The sequence below is a fragment of the Seriola aureovittata genome, chromosome 10, assembly GCF_021018895.1.
Source record: "Seriola aureovittata isolate HTS-2021-v1 ecotype China chromosome 10, ASM2101889v1, whole genome shotgun sequence".
NCBI classification, from domain to species: Eukaryota; Metazoa; Chordata; class Actinopteri; order Carangiformes; family Carangidae; genus Seriola; species Seriola aureovittata.
Window position 1 is genome coordinate 11343861 of NC_079373.1, and position 19256 is coordinate 11363116.

Here is a 19256-nt window from a genome sequence, read left to right on the forward strand (position 1 = left end):
GCGTTTTTTTCTTTTCTTTTCTTTTCTTAAAAGCAGCCAAAAGTACATATTACAAATGTTACTCATAAATTTGCCTGTTAGCAATACAAGACAATGACAAATTTTAAAAACAAAACAAAAATAAAAAAACACATAAAAGAATGAGCCCAAAAAACACACACATTACATTTCATTTTTTGTGACCATTCAAATATTATGATAATATTCAAATATTTCTAGTCATAATTTATTTTACATTTTATATTATATATTTTTATTTTTTATTTTTAAAGCAGCCAAAAATAGATAAATAACTTGTAGACTAGGCTACAAGCAATAACTGACGGATAACAATGTTGAATAACATTTGTAGTTGAATAGATAAAAATAAAAACAAACAAAATAAAACAATTAGCCTATAGAAATAGTGCAGAATAATTGATTAATGATTTTACAAATAAATACTTTATGATACATTAATATATTTTATTTTTTGTGACATGAGCACATGTACCTAGGACCTAAATTCAAAATGTTTAAAAACAATTTTTTTTGTTAAATCTTTTGTGGTTTTTATTCATTTATTTATTTTGTGTTCATGTGATGTGTTCATGTGCTTTATGTTTTTATTTTGCGTTTTGTTTTCCACTCCTGCACAACCACTTTTGGTTGATTGATTACTTTGAAGACACCATCTACTCCGCATGCACACACGCAATTACCAGTAAAGTGACATGTTATTATTTATGATCGTGTGCAAATTTTCCATTGTAGCCAATTCATGAAAAACTTAAAGTGGGCCTGGGTGAAAGTGAAAATCAAGCACTTTATTAGGAGCATCACAAAAATGGTTACTAATGGTGATTATGAATAAACATCTATTAACTCAAAGACCAACATAACATCAAAATGCATAAAATTAAAAAAGTCTGCATGCGCTCCACACTACAACTTTAGAGGTAGACTATTAAATATAAATATAAAATGGTATTTAGTAGGCTAATGGAAATTCAGTTTCCAGGTCCCATTTTTCCCGACATCACTTGAAGGCATTGTCACGTTTCATGTCGTACTCTAAAATCTCTGTGCCTGAAAAATCCACTTCAACAAATATTTTGTCTTTGAAGGCAATTTGTTAGGTTCCAGGATTCCCTGTTTTTACCAAGCACTGCCGGTTAAACAGCTTTCGCAACAGACCACAACTGTGACCGTGTGTGATGAGTTCTGTTGTAATATGACTGCACTGATAAAGAGTGTGGCGGAATGCGCCTCTATTGTTGACAGTGCGTTATGACAAGTGTCTCGTCTGTAATAAATCTCTTTAAGTCATCGTTGCACAACTTTATTAACTTTTATTTATTAAGTAAATAGATTTGTATGTTTGACAAGCAGCTGACATATGACATGATGCACTACTGTGAAAGAAAGTAGTTGAGACTATATGAGACTTAAAACAAAGCTTGGCTATATTACGAAAAACTATGAATTACTATTATGGCTGTGAATTCAATACAGCAAGTGTTGAAATATTACTACATAGTAAGAGATTAAATGGTTACAGGTGTGAAACCATATGAATCTTCCCAACGTCTATTACTATGATAATTACATAAGTTGAGTTTTATCATCACAGCTCCTAATTACTTTGACAGAGGATTTTATGAATACACACTATTTAGTGTGTAATCTCTTATCCCTTTAGCTGCTGTCAAACTGTATCTTGTAGTATATAAAAGAACTGCATTATTTCTGTTTTATACTCACAAGTCAGGAACCAGCAGTGGGCATTTGTTATTTTGCTGGAATCATCTGGACGCCTCCCAAATACACCTTCAGGTCCACGATCCACTGTTTGACTTCTGTTAAGCATGTGTACTGTTCCCTGTCCTGTGTGCGCTTTTCATCGTAAGTCACAGTTTTTCTGGGTAATGTGAGGATTATTGCTGTTTAACTGATCTCTGAGAATTCATAGCGATGAGGAAACACTCATAAGCTGCAGTTAATGTTAAACAATACCAGTTTATTTAATAATCACATAAATATTTTTCCCTGCAACATTCTGACAATATGTTAAATTTACTTGGCAATTGTTTCTTTGAAGTTAAAGGCACAGGTTGGGGCTTGATCATACAGTTAGAAGTTCTTGTAGTACACAGTACAAGATAAATATTTAAACAGGTAGGTCATTACCTAAGAACTTAATCTGATGTCGTACAGTGGCATCAAATGAGAAAGTGCAATTCAGATCAAACTGGTTCTTTGATTAATCACAAATAACATACAAATCATTGTTCAGAAGATTTTAAAGCAGAAATACAATAAAATATAGATTTCAATTTAAACCTAAAAGAATTGTAACTTACATGCAAATGATGGAAACAAGTTTCTATCACTGGGAAAACAGAGCAAAGCAGTTTTATATTTCTCATATAAATAACTGTAAAGACATAAGACAATGACATTCAAAGAAAACCTTAAAACATAAAGACAGTGTTTTTTTTTCAAAATAATGCATTGACATTTGCATATAATAAATGGAGTAACTACCTATAGGAAACAAATCCCCCTTCCTTCAGTCCTTCACTGTCTGTGTGGCAGAAGTGTCTTAAGAGTTTCATGCATACAGCAGAGCCACTCTGTTTAACTACTGGTCTGACTGCATTCCACTTAAAACAAGAACACTCTCCTATTTTAACCATGCTGCTTCAAGTGCGCATTTTTGTTTTTAACATCCTGTAACTCAAGTTTTGTACATGACTTTTTAGGTGCATGTGCTAAGTTTAAATGCACTTCTGTAGGCCTGCAGACATACTGTGTCTAAAGGCTTGCCTGATTAGACTGTAGATAAAAGACATATTTCAATGTCATGCATTAGTCAAAAGATACTGAATACACAGTAAGTGTAAATATGGTAGATTACTACCATTTCCACCCACTGTACAAAAGAGTTGATTATATTACAAATACCTACTTGGTATCTTAAGAGTATCTAAACGTCAGGGTGTAAACAGATATTAAAATCTGATTTTAATTAGTTTGAAATGTTCCTGAATCTAGAATAAGTATGTCTTAATCTCAGAGCTGCAGCACCTGCAGCAGAAACCTGTCAAAAGCTCTTAGGAGCTGCTGATGTCGCTGCCGGAGTGGGCAGCAGGTGGAATATTAAGACAACCTGTGTGCATTGTGAGGCCCTCTGTGGAAAGGATGGGCGAGGAGCTATTATTTGGTGGCATCTGTCCAGTTTCGAAGGAGCCTTGCAGGTCCATGTTGATACACAGCACTCCAGACAGCAGCTGTCTCTTGTATTCGTCGAGACGCGAGAAGACATCCTGGACTGAAGAACTTCGCTCATTCACCCAGGTGGGAAACAGGTTGGTGGAGCTGAGCTGGTATGGGAGGGACTGGTAGTGATGTAGCTCCAGCTGGTAGGAAAACCTAGAGTATGCAGAAGTGTGTATGAGGAAACATCTGTAACAGTTTCACTTATTGTTATTAGAGGCTGTAACTGATATTTTTACAATGATAATATAATAAATGAGTGCAAAAGCAATGTGAATGGGGTCACTTGTTTTGATGAACCTACGTTTCAGCTCATTGTTTAGCTGTCAGACTGCAACTTTACCGTTTACTGGTTCACTCTCACTGCTGTCAGTGTTGTTTTGGGGCACAGTACGCAGCTGTTTTCAGTGAAAAAGCTTAAAACCCCCACTGTACACTATTACTGCTCAGCCTCAAACAGCAGAAAGACGCAATTAGCAACTAGCTGGTGAACACAGTTAGCTAATGTTGCTCCATGTCTCATGGATGTGTAAATAAGCAAATGTTTACTCATGAATTTGATTTGTTTACTTAAAAGATTATATCAATGTTGTGTTCACAATTTGTTTCTGCTGCCCCTAAATTGCCAAAAATGATCGAGTATCATAGATTTAACTCGAAACCTAGCCACGTTCACATACTGTAGCTATCGGCTAGAACCAGTCATGGAACATACAGACCTGTCATGTATTTTGGCATGACTGGGTGTTAAATGTTGCCTTAAAAAGTCATGTATAACTACAGTCTTTGTGACAATACAGCATAAATGTGTAATTGTAGAGTGACCTACCTGGCAGATACGTGCTGCGAAATGCTTTTGGAGGCCTGGCGAAGAACGTGCTGCACGAGTTTTAATATCTGCTCTCGAATCCATCCCACATCTTCCTGCACATCTGGCAACCACTCCAGAAGTCTACACAAAGGATATGCAGCTGTTAGTCAGTATACGCATATTTGAATGTCTTTATGGCAACAACAACAACAGGTACAGGATAGTCAGTTCCACTAATCTATAAAAACATTCTTTAAAAAAATCTACTCAAATTAGTGCAATGATCTCTGCTGTACATATAACTACACATATAAAACCAGAGTAGACACAGTACTATTTTGAGTGCATGTCAAATATGTAAGGAGGGAATGAGACCAGATGTAATTAAGTCCTACAGCACCTGAGAGTCAAGAACATAGCAGACTCCAGAGGGAGAGTGTAGGGAAGCATCATGGCTGAGGCCATCCTGACAGGAAGCAGGTTGCTTAGAGACTGCACCAGGCTCCTCCTCTCCATGCACGCCTCAACTAAAGCTGCAGAGGGAAGTAAAGAGGTGCTCACTGGTTACCATAACTAGTTGCAGATTTACCCAACTTTATTCAAAATTATTCAGGAACAAAACAGGAGACAGAGTACATTACAATATATCAAACAGGTCCTTCTGAAAAGCACCTCACATTGTTTTGAATTTTAAATATATATATTTACAAGCAGCCACCGGCCTCTAGTTTGGTGTAAAAATCAACTTGGAAAAACTTGAGCTAGTCTGGAAAGATTTATCCTCATCCAATTTGAAGTTAGTACAATGTGAAGTTAAAATTAACTGATAAATAATGAAATCTTCACTTAATTCAACTCTTCAACTGTACTGAAACTGTAACATTGTCTTGGTATTATTAAGCCAGTACAAACTCCAAATCAATCTACTGTGTCACCTGTATTACATCATAAACATGTCGTGTGTAAAAGGAGATATGATGATCACTGATTACATCTGTTCATTTTTTATATGGATATGAACAGAAACTTTAAAACACTTTTAAAACAATAAACCACTACTGCACACTGTGGATGGTCAGCTATAAAGTAAATTAGATGTAATTTATAGTACAAAGTCTACATACATTTTTTAAAAGAAGCTCTGTAGTGTTTTTACCTTTGTGCAGGATAGGCGGAAGGTGTTCCATGATATGCTCCTCTACTGAGGAACTGGAATGAATCACCACTGCTCTCTCTTCTTTCTGTGGGTTCTCTTCCTCTTCATCACTTTTATCATCCTCCTCCTCCTCCTCCTCTTCATCATCATCATTGTAATCCTCCTTTTCTTCTCCATTAGCTAGCAGGGGTCTGTCTCTGAGAGGTCCATTGAAATTAAGCAATCCTGAAAAGAAAAGCAGATATGAAAGTGTTTTTTAATCTGTCATCAGTGTCGAGGTTATTTCTTAATTAGTCTACAAGTTAATAATAATCAACATATGTTAGTTTATTTTGCAATCCCATGCAGATGAAAATGCTGAAAAAATAAATGAATGAATAAATGCAAGCAAGCAAAACAACATGAGAAGCCATAGGGAGCAACACAAGCCGAATCACAAGTAAAAGCAATCTACTGATTTGGTGACACGCGGTCACAGGAAGCACAAGCTCTGATAGCATATCGGTGTGAATGCAATAATACCTTCCGGCCAATGGACAAAAGATCAATTATGCTTGTTAGTACAGACCCCGGTTTTTTATTAAAAAAGAGCTTTGAAGAAAGTTAGAATAAACACAAATCGCAGATTCTTACCATTCCTCTTTAAAAAGTGCAAAGCATCTTTGTATCCCTGTTTACACATGGCCTTCATAATCTGTACTCAAAACAAACATACATTCATCTTTCATGAGTCAAAGAAGAGTTCACTCCAGGTCAACTGAGCAAATCAATTGTATCTGTAGATGTATGTGTGTGTACATATGGATCAGGGATGTTGTTATCAGATGTCCTACCATTGGGTCTGGAGGGAAAAGAGCTCTGGAGACTCTGTAGAGGTTGGTGAGAGTGAACTGGATGCTTGTGTTGGTGAATCGCAGCTCATGTATGTTGGTCGAGGTGTCTCGGGGGCAGATGTCACTCTCCCCAGAGAACGGGGACACAGTGATGGTGTTTTTCAGCTCATACTGAGGCAGGTTGTCTGAGATTCCTCCATCGACATATCGCTGAACAATAAAAGATAAATGTTAGTATTGGAGAAAACAGATGCAGATCATTAATTGTACAACATCTACAAAATATTTACTGTGAATCCTTTGAAGTAATAAGAGGATATTTGGCCAGAGAGCAGTCATCACCATGTATGATTATAATGACATCATATACTGCATATCGGTTAAATTTTGTTTTTATTGAAGCTTCTGAACTGTTCAACCCAGGGCTGGCAGACACACACACGAGTGTGTCAACAGATAAGATCAGAGTGACATCAGTTTTTTGAATGTGAGTCACTGAGGGGAGGAAAGGACAGAACAACCCTAAAGCCTGGGCCAACTCGGTAACATCTGGCTCTGCCACTCTCAAATTTTGTTCACAAGCCCTGCAAACACACAAGCACATGTAAACTCTTAAAACCCATCACAAAGGCCACAAAGGGAGGGTTGGGAACGCTGGAATTGCTCAATGATATATAACCTCTGTGCTAGAAACATGTCCAGAAAAAGAATACAAGTTCTACTTTCCCCTTTAGTGTGAGATCTCAGACAAACACTAACTCCTGGGGAATTTTATAATCATTGTTTCCACACACGTGCCATTCAGAACAAACACATTCTTGAGGAAGGGAGGGCTCTGAAGTGGGTAGTTACAGGCCAAAAACGTGCCAGAAGTAACAACAACTAAACCCAATGAGAGAAAATATAGTCCATGATTGAAGCAAAGCAGGAGGGAAGAGTGGCCATTACACCTCTCCAACAGTACTACCTACTGTATGTTTAGTTCTTAATTCAAAATGATAACTTATCTTGATTAGCCCCAAAACAGGATATTGGCAACAGAAGGAAAAGTAGAGAACTTAATAATATCAAATCTACTCACCACTCCTTGCAGTGTCGGAGGAATAAGGCCACAATACACTGGGATGTAGGCACTGCAGACACATGCCTAATTCATAAAAAAATATATATAAGAAACACAATTGGACTAAGTAATCTAAAAAGAAATACAGCTGTTGTTGTTCTGACACATTTAGACAAGACTGAAAAGAAACAGACAAAAGTGTTGAATAAAACTAAAAGAATTACACTGTAAACATTATAGTTGAATGTTACAGTATAATGATGTTTTATGAATACTGTGATACCATTATTCAGCATACTGCATTGTCGTAGTGATCATGATATAGCTTGATTTTTGCATTTTTCTGGTCTTAAAGGATACATTACAGTTAAATTAAATTTCTTTCTTCTATTAACATAGCTCTATGAACTCAACTATGGGTGGCAGCTAACAATTGTTTTCATTTTTAATTAATTTTAGGATTATTTTTTCATGTAAGTGATTAATTGCATGATCTAAAAATGTCCAAAAAAAAAAGTGAAAAAGGCCTGTCACAATTTTCCACAGAGAAAAGCAATAAATCCTCACATTTGAGGCTTTCGTGTGGCATTTTGCATAATAATTGACTGCACCCTCCTCATTACTAATTGTCTTTAAGTGCTCTTGTATGTAAATGGAATCAGAAAGCACCCATGGGCATCCCCCAAATACAGTCATAATATCAGTATTTAAGTATTAAATCAAGTCTTTCATGATACCTGACATCATTAATATCAACCCACTCTTCTGCTAAGTATTGGGGAAAATATACTACACAGTGCACACCTGCACCAGCTCCTCCTTGTCGTTGAAGTGAGATACCAGGACATTTTCTCCATCTGTCACTCGGGTGAGAGAGATTCCTAACCGTCCGTTCGCCCGATGGTGGCAATCAGCTGGCAAAGTGCGCAGCAGCATGTGACGCACAATCTTCACCAGATTAAAAGAAGGATGCATGGGTCCCAGGAATCGCTTTCTAGCCTCTTTGGCAACGTCGATGATACTTGCACCAGCCTCTCCTGTGAAAACATTAAATAAAGGTATATGGGAACTGTTGAGAACTCCATGAGACCTCATAAATGTGCACGAGTTAACAAATACTCGATTAGGTAAAGATAAGATAGAGTTTCATTCATCCAGAAGGATGCATTTGGGAAGGAAAAGGTTCGATACTTAAAGTACATTTTGCTGATTATCCAGTTTGTTTACAGTGTACATCCCAAAAAGATACACTTTAACATAAGCAGTTTACACCAGAAGCAATCTTCTGCATCCTCTCCACACTCATAATTCAAATACGAAACAAAATGCACATACCGAGACATACTCCACTGACCAGGGCAGTGGCAGTGAGGGCCCCAGCTGATGCCCCGTATATGTGCCTGGCATTTTGGACCAAAAAAGGGGCCTGCTCCAGCAGACAGCTGGCCACACCGACGTGATAGATGCCGAGGAATCCACAACCCGCAAACGAGATGTTCCACGGCGAGTCTAACGGGAACATACCGGTGACCGTCCGGAGCTGTGTCAAGTGGGGCTAAGGTCGCTGGCTAACAATAAGGCAAAGTTCACTCACAAATATTAACGACTACCGAAGGACAAAGAGTCTAATTTTAGGACTGAATACTGTTCACCTTTTGATATTGATGTCTCTTCACATGCTGTCTTTTTCCTGCTAGCTGTTTTTAGCTCTCTAGCTAACGGTAGAAGTCACTTCTTTCGTTGCAGGTGAGTCGCTAAGTTGACATTGTTTGAAAATACAAATAATCTCTTGTACTGAAGCTAAACCCCGTTGGTAAATGTTCTATTAAAGCAGTCCTTAGCTGGTTATATAGCGATATGGTGAACCACGGGGAGTTGTTGTTACTTTTACACACTTGCTTGGTGTGTGTTGGGAGGTGGGCACACAGTAAACCGGCTTACCCAATCACAATCGACAGCGCTGATCATACTGACCAATCACGATTGGAACAGTTGATTAAATGACCAATCACAATTCGCACCGCTGAAACACACGTGAAGTCCGTGAACGGACATTCGCCTCACTTTGACTGCTGTCAAATGTTCCCCACAGGCTATATTGGGACTTTCTTTCGTAATAGGTGTTATCATTAGGAAGAACTCTATATTGATTTCCTAGTATGTAGACTAATATTGGATAGATAAACCTATTGTTTGCAGATCGATTGAAGGAAAACTGCGATTGTGCTCACTAATAGTTATCTTTTTTTGTTTATTTGTTGTAGTAGTCATTTTAAAATTGACAAACACTTTCAGTGTTTTTCAAGAAATGGCCTGCATATCTTTTTAGGTTTGAGAAACTTTATTCAATGAGACGAAATAGAACCAGTCCTAATAATAAAGATGAACAAATCTGGCTTGTTTGCAATGTCCTGGTTACAAAATAGTAAATGGTAGTAGGCTTTCACAAGACAGAATAATGACATTACAAATCTCTTGCATCTGAAACACGTTCAAAAACAAGTTTTTCTGGAACATTTCCTTGAATAAACTATTCACAGAACTAGACTGCAAATAGTCACTTTTTGTGGGCATTGATCCAGGTTATGTTTAGGACATGATTCCTAAGAGAGCATATTCCTATTGTGTAAGCAACACCAGCTAGGGTTCATGGTAAGAAGTGTCCCTTCTTCCCCCAGTTCCCCCACATGCCCAAAAGTCTCAGGTTCACTGAGTTCACCTTTTTTTGACAAAATGCATTAATCCTATAGGAATTTGCACCTTTAAAGTACAATGAAACTAAAGGTCTTGCATTATTATCTAAACTTTTGGCCCTGTCTTTTAGAGGGGCCCTGTGTCAAAATCTACTTTTAAGACCTTAAATATCTTTATTTATATTGTACTCATGTGGTATTAACGTTAATATTACCTAATAAAGTTCCACAGAACAGAAAACCTGTCTGGTAAAATAATGAAGCTCCCATGCCAGCTATGCTATGCATGTGCTTTGTACTTGAGAACATGGAGGCAGTTGGGTATATATGGTGCAGAGGGGATGTTGGATGAGGGAAAAATGTTGAGATTAAGTAGGTTTGTTAAGCGCTTGTATTGTGTTCATTTACAAGGACTCACTTGGATTCACAACAGAGATGTCATTCTGGCTGAGCTACAAAAGACGTGACTTGGAAGGTGAAATGTGCCTGACCAGGAGATGACTGCCACACTGGGAGGCTGGGAGGATTTCTGAGGACCATTTTGTTATTGTGCCCAAATATCTCAATGTACCACTGTTGGCCTTTGGAACAATATGAACTGAACAAATTCTTTTCACTATGATTAAATGGTTTCCACAACAGAGATGAACTTTTGACATGTTTTTTAAAATGCAATGCAGTTTTTAATGATCAGCTATGAATGGACCACAGTGAATGGTACTGAGATCTTTAACTTCATTACAAGTAAAAGCCCTGAATTCATAGTTTTATCAAAGTAAAAATGCAGGCGTAGTAACAGCAGAGACATATATATATATATATATATATATATATATATATATATATATATTATATTTATTAAATATATTATATTTATATATATATATATATATATATATATAGTACAACACTAGGCACCAGAATGGCACTTGTCAGAAGATTATTTAATATTAGAATCATTACAACCTTGCATACTGTTGGGTTGTTTGTTATATAAAAATGATTTCATTATATGATGCTTTGTGTGTGGTAAAATCTTAATCTGAAAAGATATGCCACTGAAATCATTTATAGACGTTTGCTGTGTTTTATTATAATCAGTTAATAAACTGAGAAAAAAATAAACTGAGTTAAAAAAAAAAACGTTGTAATTTAAATGATTAAATTCCAATTATGCAATATAAAACTCAAAGAAAAACAATTATGTCCTTTCCCTGTCTTTAAAAGGTGAATTTCAAAACTGATTTTCAAAATTTATTTCAAAAGGGTCTAAACTTTTTTTTTATTCCATTTGTTTGATGTGTCTGGATGTCATATTAGTAAAAATGAAGAAATTAATTAAATGAATAAATAAATAAGATTTTTTGGGTAAGATGAAATACCTTTTTCTAAAATTCAACACTTAGGTCAAGCAATGATCCAACAATAACAAGTAGCCTACAACTATAACTACTTCTCTTGCTGGTTTACGCAATAGACATTTGAATTTTATGTCATTAGAAATGTTTACAGTGGGAGCCATGGGCAAACGGCGCCACCACATGTCCGAGCAGGGAATGACAGCGAGGCTACACGTTGAGCACATCTGTCCCGCCCTGAATTGAAACTTTGGCGGTGCTAGCATCGAGGTGCTCGGTGTTAGACATAACAATAAGCGGACGGGCGGGGCTTCTTATTTTTAAACCGATACTCATACATACACTCCGCCCGTCGCAACGCAGAGGACGCTGTGAAGAAAATCGAACGACTGACTATGACGCAAAGGCTTTCCTTCAAAAACATTCGAGTTCGAGGAAGTAAACGGAGTGGAGAAATAGGTTAACCCCAAGACCAATGTTACACATTATTTTGTAAATAACACTGTATTAGCTTGTAAGCAGCAGTAGTTAAATGTCTAACGTAGCCACAGAGGTCAGTAGATATGTAATTCTTAGCTGACATTCATAGCTTGACACAGCGTAACATAGCTGTGGTTAGCTAATAGCTACTACTACCTTCACATAGCAAACATGTCTAGTAAAATATAACTTTTCATGGCAGTCATTTAGCGCTGGCTGGCAGTAATGACAATGAACATATCCGGTCCTGTCATGAGTAACGTTACAGACACAGGTAGAAAGAAAATCTCCCGGACAATATTGGACTAGCAGGTGACTGTTAGCCGGCTGTGTAGTGTCATAAACATTGGCTTCAATGGAGAGGTGCAGCGAGGAAGATGGAGCTCATGATGAAGTGAATGGAGACCAGGCAGCCGGTTGGATTGTGAGGACAGACAGGTTGGAGGCTGGAGAAGAGCTGGAAACGACAGCATCCCAGGGTGGATTACCTTTTATGGACATTACTGGACCTACGATACCAAGTGGTGTGATGCCTGAGGGCCAAGCAGGAGTCTTGGAGCCAGAGAGGGATGAGAGCATAGCTGCTCCCTCTGTGTCTCCCTCCAGCATCATGGACACCTGCGGTCCTTCCATGTCAAGCATCTCCTCCTCCTTGTATTCATCCAGCCATCATCATACCAATTTTTCTTCCCCATCCTCATCTTCCTCTTCCTCTGTCCTGTCTCTGACTCCACCCTTGCCTCCCTCTGTGGAGCTCTCAGCTGTGTTGACTGATACAAGGCTGACCCTGGATGTGTACCAGGGAGGAGCCTCTGCACTGCCACTGCTATGGGCGTCCATCCCCGGGCAGCTGAAGGGCCTCCAGTACCTGAGACTGGGCTCTGAAGATAAACCAGGGCTAGATGATGCACTGGATGTCGTACCCCATCTGACAGAGCTGTGCTCACTGGCTATTCGGGGTATTTTTCTGATGAATTTAATGCGGTATCAGTTGCATGTTGGCATAGATGATTAAATGGCTTACTTTCACATACTTAAGTGGATACAGTAAATACTGTGTTAATGTGTTATGATCTGTTATGTCCTTCTCTCTTTTCTCCTTGCTTTGGTCCAATATTTCTGTTTCTGACTAACTTTTCTTTCTAATTAAAGGACACCGTTTCTATGACTCGCAAGGTGATCCGCTGCCCGGCCTCCTCACCACTTTGCCCACAACTCTTTCCACCCTGTCTCATCTGGTGCACCTGGATCTCTCCTTTAACCAGCTCTCCTCTCTGCCCTCGTGCATGTTCAGCATCCCTGCGCTGACTTCCTTGCTTCTCTGTCACAATTGCCTCTCAGCTTTGCCTCCTGATTTAGGCCAGCTGTCCTCCCTTACCTACCTCTCCCTCCTGGGGAACGAGCTTGTCTCTCTTCCCCCGAGTCTGGGTCAGCTGAAAGCACTACAGACACTGGATGTTTCACATAATCTCCTCCAGCATCTGCCTGATGAAATTGGTTCTCTGGAGGACCTTGTTAAGCTGGAATTGTCCCACAACAAGCTGAAACGGCTACCAGAGACCATGGGTAAGGGTGTATGGGTGAGTGGGTGTGTTGAGGAAAGTCCATTACATCAATATACTGTAGTTGTCATTTTGTGAAAATCATAAATGTAGCAATAAAAAATGTGGAAACGTCTCTGCCTTGTTGCCCAGGCTCTCTCCTTTCGCTCAGGGAGCTTTTCATCTACAGCAATGACTTCCGTCTGATCCCCCATTGTCTGAACAAACTGCCTCTGCTGAAAATAGATGTGCGTGACAATCCTTTGGGGCAACCCCCGACCCCTCCTCCTCTCCCTCCTACACCTGGTGAGCAGAGAAAAAAAAAAGGGCTTCAAATTGATTTAGTGCTCAAATCATTTTGACTGTGTTTCATCAGATAGTATTTACATGCTGTCAGTACATATAGTCTCAGTAACATTACTGTTTTCTTACCAGATCTAGCTGAACCAAAAATTCCAGAGTTGCACCTCGGATTTAAGCAACACAGGTACAGTGTCAGTCTCAGCATGCAGATATCTTCTCATCCTCTTTAATAATATTGGGAGTTAAGGGGATTCTGATACTTCTTTTGTTCCTTAGTTTCTGTGTTTCGTCTGCTGGGTGTCATGTGTTTCTCCCAGGGGGGGCTGAGCTGCTTTTCCCCCCGGGGTGCCTGGAGAAAACCACAAGGCTGGAGTGGTGTGAGAAAAGGCCAGAAAGGAAGTGGGTTTGGTTGGAGGAACATGAGATCCTACTGAGTCGTCCTCTGGAACTTCGTCCCCATGGAATTACATTTCTTAAGGTAAATAAACTTAATTTATTCACATCTGTATCCACATAACTTCTCCAAAATCACGATTGTGAAGGCTGTCCTGAACAGATACAGCAACATGAACATTTTATAGCTGGAATGCACTGAGCTAAGTTTTATCATTTGATCACAATCCTGTTACTTCAATATTGGGTATCTGGCAATACAAGAATCGACCCAATACTAGAGCTTTCTTTTTCCTAAATTTAAAAACTATGTACCTCGCTGGAACTCCCTGGAATCATTTTTATGTAAGGTAACATGAGGCCATAGATTTTTGTGGCTCTAAAAACTGACTTGTTAGCCTGCATTGACTGAATGACTGTGGTTATTTATAATGACACTCACAAAGAAACTGTATTTAAAGCAGATCAGTCATCTCATTGCTGATATTTGATCTGCTGAATAAGGTCAGTATCTACGCAGATATTGATTCTGCCTATTGGACTGGTGTATCTCTATTTCATGAGTCATATGTTATTTTTCCTCCCTCTTGTGATTCTGTTCTATTCTGCACTTTCATGATGTAAATATACTTCAACTTTAAAATCCTTGCAGCCTGTGGAAGTATGTGTGCCGTATCATCGGGCTAAAAGAAGGGAGGTGGTCGTGCGGAGGTTTGACGGACATTCATGGAGCACTCTGCCCACTGATCTAAGGAGGGGAAGCGACAACCATAGCAGTCACCCCGGAGGACGTCCAGCCAAGGTAAAGCACAATCTTCCCAATTCACAAAAATATTACAATATCAACATGTCTTTTTCTTGGTTGTGCGAATTGTAACATTATTGTTCAAATTACCCGTTGTACCTGTAGTTGGCGTGCTGCTCAGTGCGCCAGTTCTCCTGGTTTATGGCAGTGTCCTGTCCAGTGAAGGACAGTTGCTCTGTTACATCAGCTGGAGCCCTGCTGGTGTCCAGCTCTGACCCCGGAATCAAGCTCCACTTCCCGCCAGACTCTACCGTACAGACCCGCACCATAACGTTACAGGTAGGCACTGCAAGTGGAAAATCACCACATCAGTCTGTCGGTGTGGCTATTAGTGGTCTTCAAGGCTTTACGTTTCCTCTATTTCTGTAGGTGTTGCAGGTGTCTGTGTCAGAGGTACAAACACTATGTGGCGATCCTCAGGCCAGGGTCAGCCCTCTCCTTTGCCTCTCCCAGACTCCTAACATACATTTCCTGCAGCCTGTCAAAGTTCAGATCCCACTGCCACCTGGAGTCACAGGTACAGTATGCCACGTTCATTTTTTACAACAGGATGTATCAGCATGTATTAAAATGTGTGGTGCTTCTGCAGGCCATACAGTTGATACGACCTGTTTGCATCTGCTCCATGGAGACCCCACTGCCCAAACCTGGACTGATATCACATCACAAGTGTCTCTCTACGTCACTCATTTGTATGCCATTTTCTACATAACACATTTCTCCTGGTAAGTGCCTGTAAGATATTCTCATGATGCAGGCTTGATTTATATATTTACACTGTATCAATACAGCTTTTTGTCAACCATTACAGGTACTGGCTGTGGTACACCACTCAGCGCTGTGTTAGTGGGGTGGTCAGAAAGGTCTATCAAAGACTAAAACAGTTTAAGGTCCAGTTCCTCGTCCTCCAGCGGAAGACTGATCCCTCACAAGTTTTGTTACAGTGTTTACCTGCTAACAAGGTTGTAATTCTCTCCGTGCAGTAACTGTGAAGTTTATCAGAAATACTTACACCAGGGCAGCCTGTGTCTCTGTTTGAGTCCAACTGATTTCACCATGGGTGTGAAAGCCAGCGTAATGTTTATGCATAAATGCTGAACAATGATTATGGTGCTTCCTGTCCAGGTGGAAGGCAGAGTGCAGTCTCTGTCAGAGCAGTATGATGGACCTCAGCCTTCAGACCTGTGTGACCTGCTGGAAGGAGAGCAGTTCTTTGCCGGCTTTGAGAGGGGCTTAGATATCAGTGCAGGTCTGAAGTCCTCTTTGAGACTCTATCTTAAATAAACATTTTTTCTTCTGTTCCCTTTCCTTCCAAGGTCTTATGATGTGCTGTTGTGTAATAATTGTCCGCAAAAAGTTTTTGCATGAAGCCTTGAGATGATATGTTCCTGTTTTCTGCAGACAGACCAGACTGTGTGCACGGAAGACTGTGTTTTGAGTTTTACTCCAGCCTGAAGAATCTGAAGGAAGTGTACATCTGTCCAGCTCTGGGTCAGAGTGGGCCAGTGAGGGGACAAGTAAGACGGACATCATATTCAGCAGACGAAAGAGTGCAGTGGCTGGAAATGTATTCTGACATATTTTGTTTTTGAACACGTATAATCACGTATAGTCACGTTGTGTATCTTATAAATCCAGATTAAATAGTGGTATCTATGGTGCAAAGACATCATGACTTGACCTACAGTAAAAGACTGCACACATCACCCATCCACATACAATACAGCATATTCTACACTATGTAACCAGAACAGGAGAAACTCTGCTCTCCGTAATAAAATACAAATCCAGTAATAAATACTGCTAAACCATCTTTAATGGTTGGTTACTCAGAAATGTGTTGATTCAGCTCGTTGTGAGATGTTCTGGGGTGTTTTTGTATCGTGCTGTGTATGTAAAAGAGGTGCACACTCAAAACACCTTTCAACATAATGATACATCAAACTGCAAATTTCAGCCCTAAAATGTACTGTAGAAATGACTTAAAACATTAATGGCTAAATTATTGGTCCCAAATAAAACCATTGTAAGCAGAACTTTTTTTGTAAGGTAGTAATTATTTGGTAGTATGTTTTTTTTATTGCATTGTGTTAACATTTAATGGATGTTTCCATCTTTGTGGTTACTTAGTGTGACGTGTTGTTATTTTGTCCCATGAATCAGTTAGTAAGTATTGTTCGGACAACACACTGACAATATGCTTTGGACCTCTGTTCCAGGTATCTTTTTATAGAGGAGAGATTCCCAGCAATCTGCCAGAGGAAGTGGCACGAAAGAGGAAAGGACATGACAGCCAGTGGCTTGCAACTTTACCACTAAGACTTCCTGTCAGTGGAAATGACTTTTTTCCTTCCTTATTTAATATTTTTGCGTTTCTGGACAGTATGTGAATTAGTATGAATATGTTGTGTATTTGTTGTTAAGATATTGGATTATATCCTTATAATTTCAGAATATGTGTATATTGTTAGTAATAAGAAAAAATATGTACAATGTTCCTCCCATCTGCATTATTATTTAGCATCTAAACTCGATGCCAAATAATGTTGTGCTTGTTAGCTGCTACCTATAAATAACATCAAAACCTGAGGGAACACTGCATATATTATCTCCTCTCTGTTTTTGTGATAGGCTCTAAACTCGGACAACAGTTACATCATGGAGGAGCTCCAGCATCCTCCTCTGAACCTAGGTGACCCTGAGAGCGGCTATCTGACAGAAGCCAACCTGCTGTCCATCTCTCTTCAGATAGGACAGGACTGGCGTGTCATTGGCATCAATCTTGGCTTAAGCTACCAAGAGCTGGACCGCATCCAGTACAAGCACAGGTTGGAACAACATCCTGTTCAGTCAGAATTTCTTATTTGAACTCAACAATATTGGTAATTTGCAGGTTGTGATATTTTTTATTTTTACACACTATCATATACTTACTCTATACTTGGGATTTTGAGATCTAAATTTAATTCAGTTACATGTTTATTTTGACGCAGAGACGAAATGGTCACCAAACTGCCAAAATGTAATATTATGACTTCAGCCTGTCATATTTGGTTTCTTTGGAAACTTTGATATCTTGACTATCTTGGCTGCAGCAGAGGTTCAGATAAATATGTACATTCATATCTCTACACGAGTCTGTGATGTAGTCAGTGTGTGTTTGCACAGCCGAAGCCTCGCAGGGAACAAAATGGAGTGAGATGTTGTGTGACTGAAGGAAAGCCTGCAGTGGGAGAGAAATGGTAGAGAATTTTGATTGTTTTAATCTGCACTGTCAGCCATCACTAAGCCATCTGGGACACTGCAGGAGATTACACACAGATTGATGCTCATCTGCCCCCCCCCCCCCCCCCCCCCCCCCCTTCGTGCTCAGAAAACCTCTCATGACTCATCCTGGAGGTGGATGAAAAATTATACATTATGTAAAATTCTGTATATATGTAGTTAGGATGGTTTGTGTGTAAGATTTTCATGTAGGAATGCATACATAATTTATCTTTCAGCCCCTTTGTAGGTCACTGCAACTGGAAACATATTATGTGAGATTTCTTGTGCATGTCTTCTTCTCCCCACCAGAGACAACCTGGGAGCCTTGGTGCTGGACGTGCTGTTCCACTGGGCCCGGGGACAGAGGAATGCAGGACCTGGAGCAGTGTCGAGGCTGGTGGCCGCTATGATAGAGAGCGGCAGGAGAGACCTTGCAGATGAGATTGAGGACATAGTCAGTATAGGAAGGAGAAAGTACTCTGAGTCACTGAGGAGAGTGGGCCTGGAAGCAGAGAGCTCCTCCCTCGACGAAACACAGCAGTAGATGAGCCCTTGCTGGGTGCAGATGGCTGACTTACCCTTGAGTAACATGTTTGTTTACAATCCGCCTCCATCGCCTCATCCTGCTGTCTAAACAACTGTCCTGGAGTACAAAAAAATCTCTCTCTTTTGCAATCACGATAGTCAGGTATAAGCTGGAAACACCTTCCACATAACCCAGAGATTAAAACAAGCAATCTGGATGAACTTTTTTTTTCCCTTTCCACTTTTTCAAAACTATGTCAGTGTCATGAAACAGCACTGTGACAGCTCATTTGTGCCAGGAAAAGAAGAAAAATTATGAAAAGTTATGCTTTATAACAATACTAATATGCTAAGTCAAAATTATGAGATACCAAGTCACAATTTTGACTTACCAACTTCATATATCATAATTACCAGCTCGTGGCTGGTGTTATCGCCTTCAGAGTCGGTGTGTGTGTCATCATGGCGAAATGTGGTCCTGGAGACACCTACTGTAGCCAGAACTACCACAGAGGCAGTTTTGAGTATTCTTGTATTTTGATATGTCTGTGGACAAATTTTTGTCACGACGATAGCGTCACAAGACGCTATCGTGTGCAAGATCCAGTCATGAAACTTTACAGTTGTGTAGTTGAGATCAAAATGAAGGCCGAGTTTGAAGATGGGTCTGGTCTGTCCCATGAGCAAAAATATTATCTAAGTAAGACAATTACTTTGACTTAGTACAAAGCATTTTAAAATTGTGCAGTAGTAAGACAAACCTTTTACTA

The 19256-nt window shown here is 39.5% G+C and overlaps 2 protein-coding genes across 3 annotated transcripts; one reads left to right on the forward strand and one right to left on the reverse strand.

The window, feature by feature from the left end:
• Positions 1–1978: 1978 nt before the first annotated feature.
• Positions 1979–9027, reverse strand: pnpla2 (patatin-like phospholipase domain containing 2). The gene is made up of 9 exons (XM_056388150.1): positions 8457–9027; positions 7926–8158; positions 7140–7205; positions 6059–6268; positions 5859–5919; positions 5226–5450; positions 4470–4602; positions 4088–4210; positions 1979–3414 (listed from the first exon to the last, which is right to left on the reverse strand). Exons 1-9 carry the CDS (start codon positions 8641–8643, stop codon positions 3096–3098), a joined length of 1557 nt encoding a protein of 518 aa, XP_056244125.1. The 5' UTR covers positions 8644–9027; the 3' UTR covers positions 1979–3095.
• A 1729-nt stretch (positions 9028–10756) lies between these two features.
• pidd1 (p53-induced death domain protein 1) lies at positions 10757–17465 on the forward strand. Of its 2 annotated transcripts, XM_056386938.1 has the most exons (14): positions 10757–12611; positions 12805–13218; positions 13347–13499; positions 13629–13680; positions 13773–13974; positions 14542–14691; positions 14800–14973; positions 15064–15211; positions 15284–15419; positions 15506–15656; positions 15820–15943; positions 16096–16261; positions 16914–17021; positions 17326–17465. In XM_056386938.1, exons 1-13 carry the CDS (start codon positions 12008–12010, stop codon positions 17011–17013), a joined length of 2574 nt encoding a protein of 857 aa, XP_056242913.1. In that variant the 5' UTR covers positions 10757–12007; the 3' UTR covers positions 17014–17021; positions 17326–17465. The 2 variants fall into 2 exon arrangements, with proteins under 2 accessions (XP_056242913.1, XP_056242914.1); XM_056386939.1 differs by lacking the exons at positions 15506–15656; positions 16914–17021; positions 17326–17465 and having other exon boundaries at positions 16096–16214.
• The last annotated feature ends 1791 nt before the right edge of the window (positions 17466–19256 follow it).

Excerpts from the sequence above, each read along its gene's own strand:
- pnpla2 (XM_056388150.1), bottom strand. The coding sequence starts at position 8,643 with ATGTTCCCGTTAGACTCGCCGTGGAACATCTCGTTTGCGGGTTGTGGA. Across the intron at positions 7,206-7,925 it reads ACAAGGAGGAGCTGGTGCAG|GCATGTGTCTGCAGTGCCTA; the intron begins GTGTGCACTGTG and ends TTTATGAATTAG. Across the intron at positions 5,451-5,858 it reads GCACTTTTTAAAGAGGAATG|GATTGCTTAATTTCAATGGA; the intron begins GTAAGAATCTGC and ends TTTTCTTTTCAG.
- pidd1 (XM_056386938.1), top strand. The coding sequence starts at position 12,008 with ATGGAGAGGTGCAGCGAGGAAGATGGAGCTCATGATGAAGTGAATGGA. Across the intron at positions 12,612-12,804 it reads GTGCTCACTGGCTATTCGGG|GACACCGTTTCTATGACTCG; the intron begins GTATTTTTCTGA and ends TTCTAATTAAAG. Across the intron at positions 14,692-14,799 it reads CCGGAGGACGTCCAGCCAAG|TTGGCGTGCTGCTCAGTGCG; the intron begins GTAAAGCACAAT and ends TTGTACCTGTAG.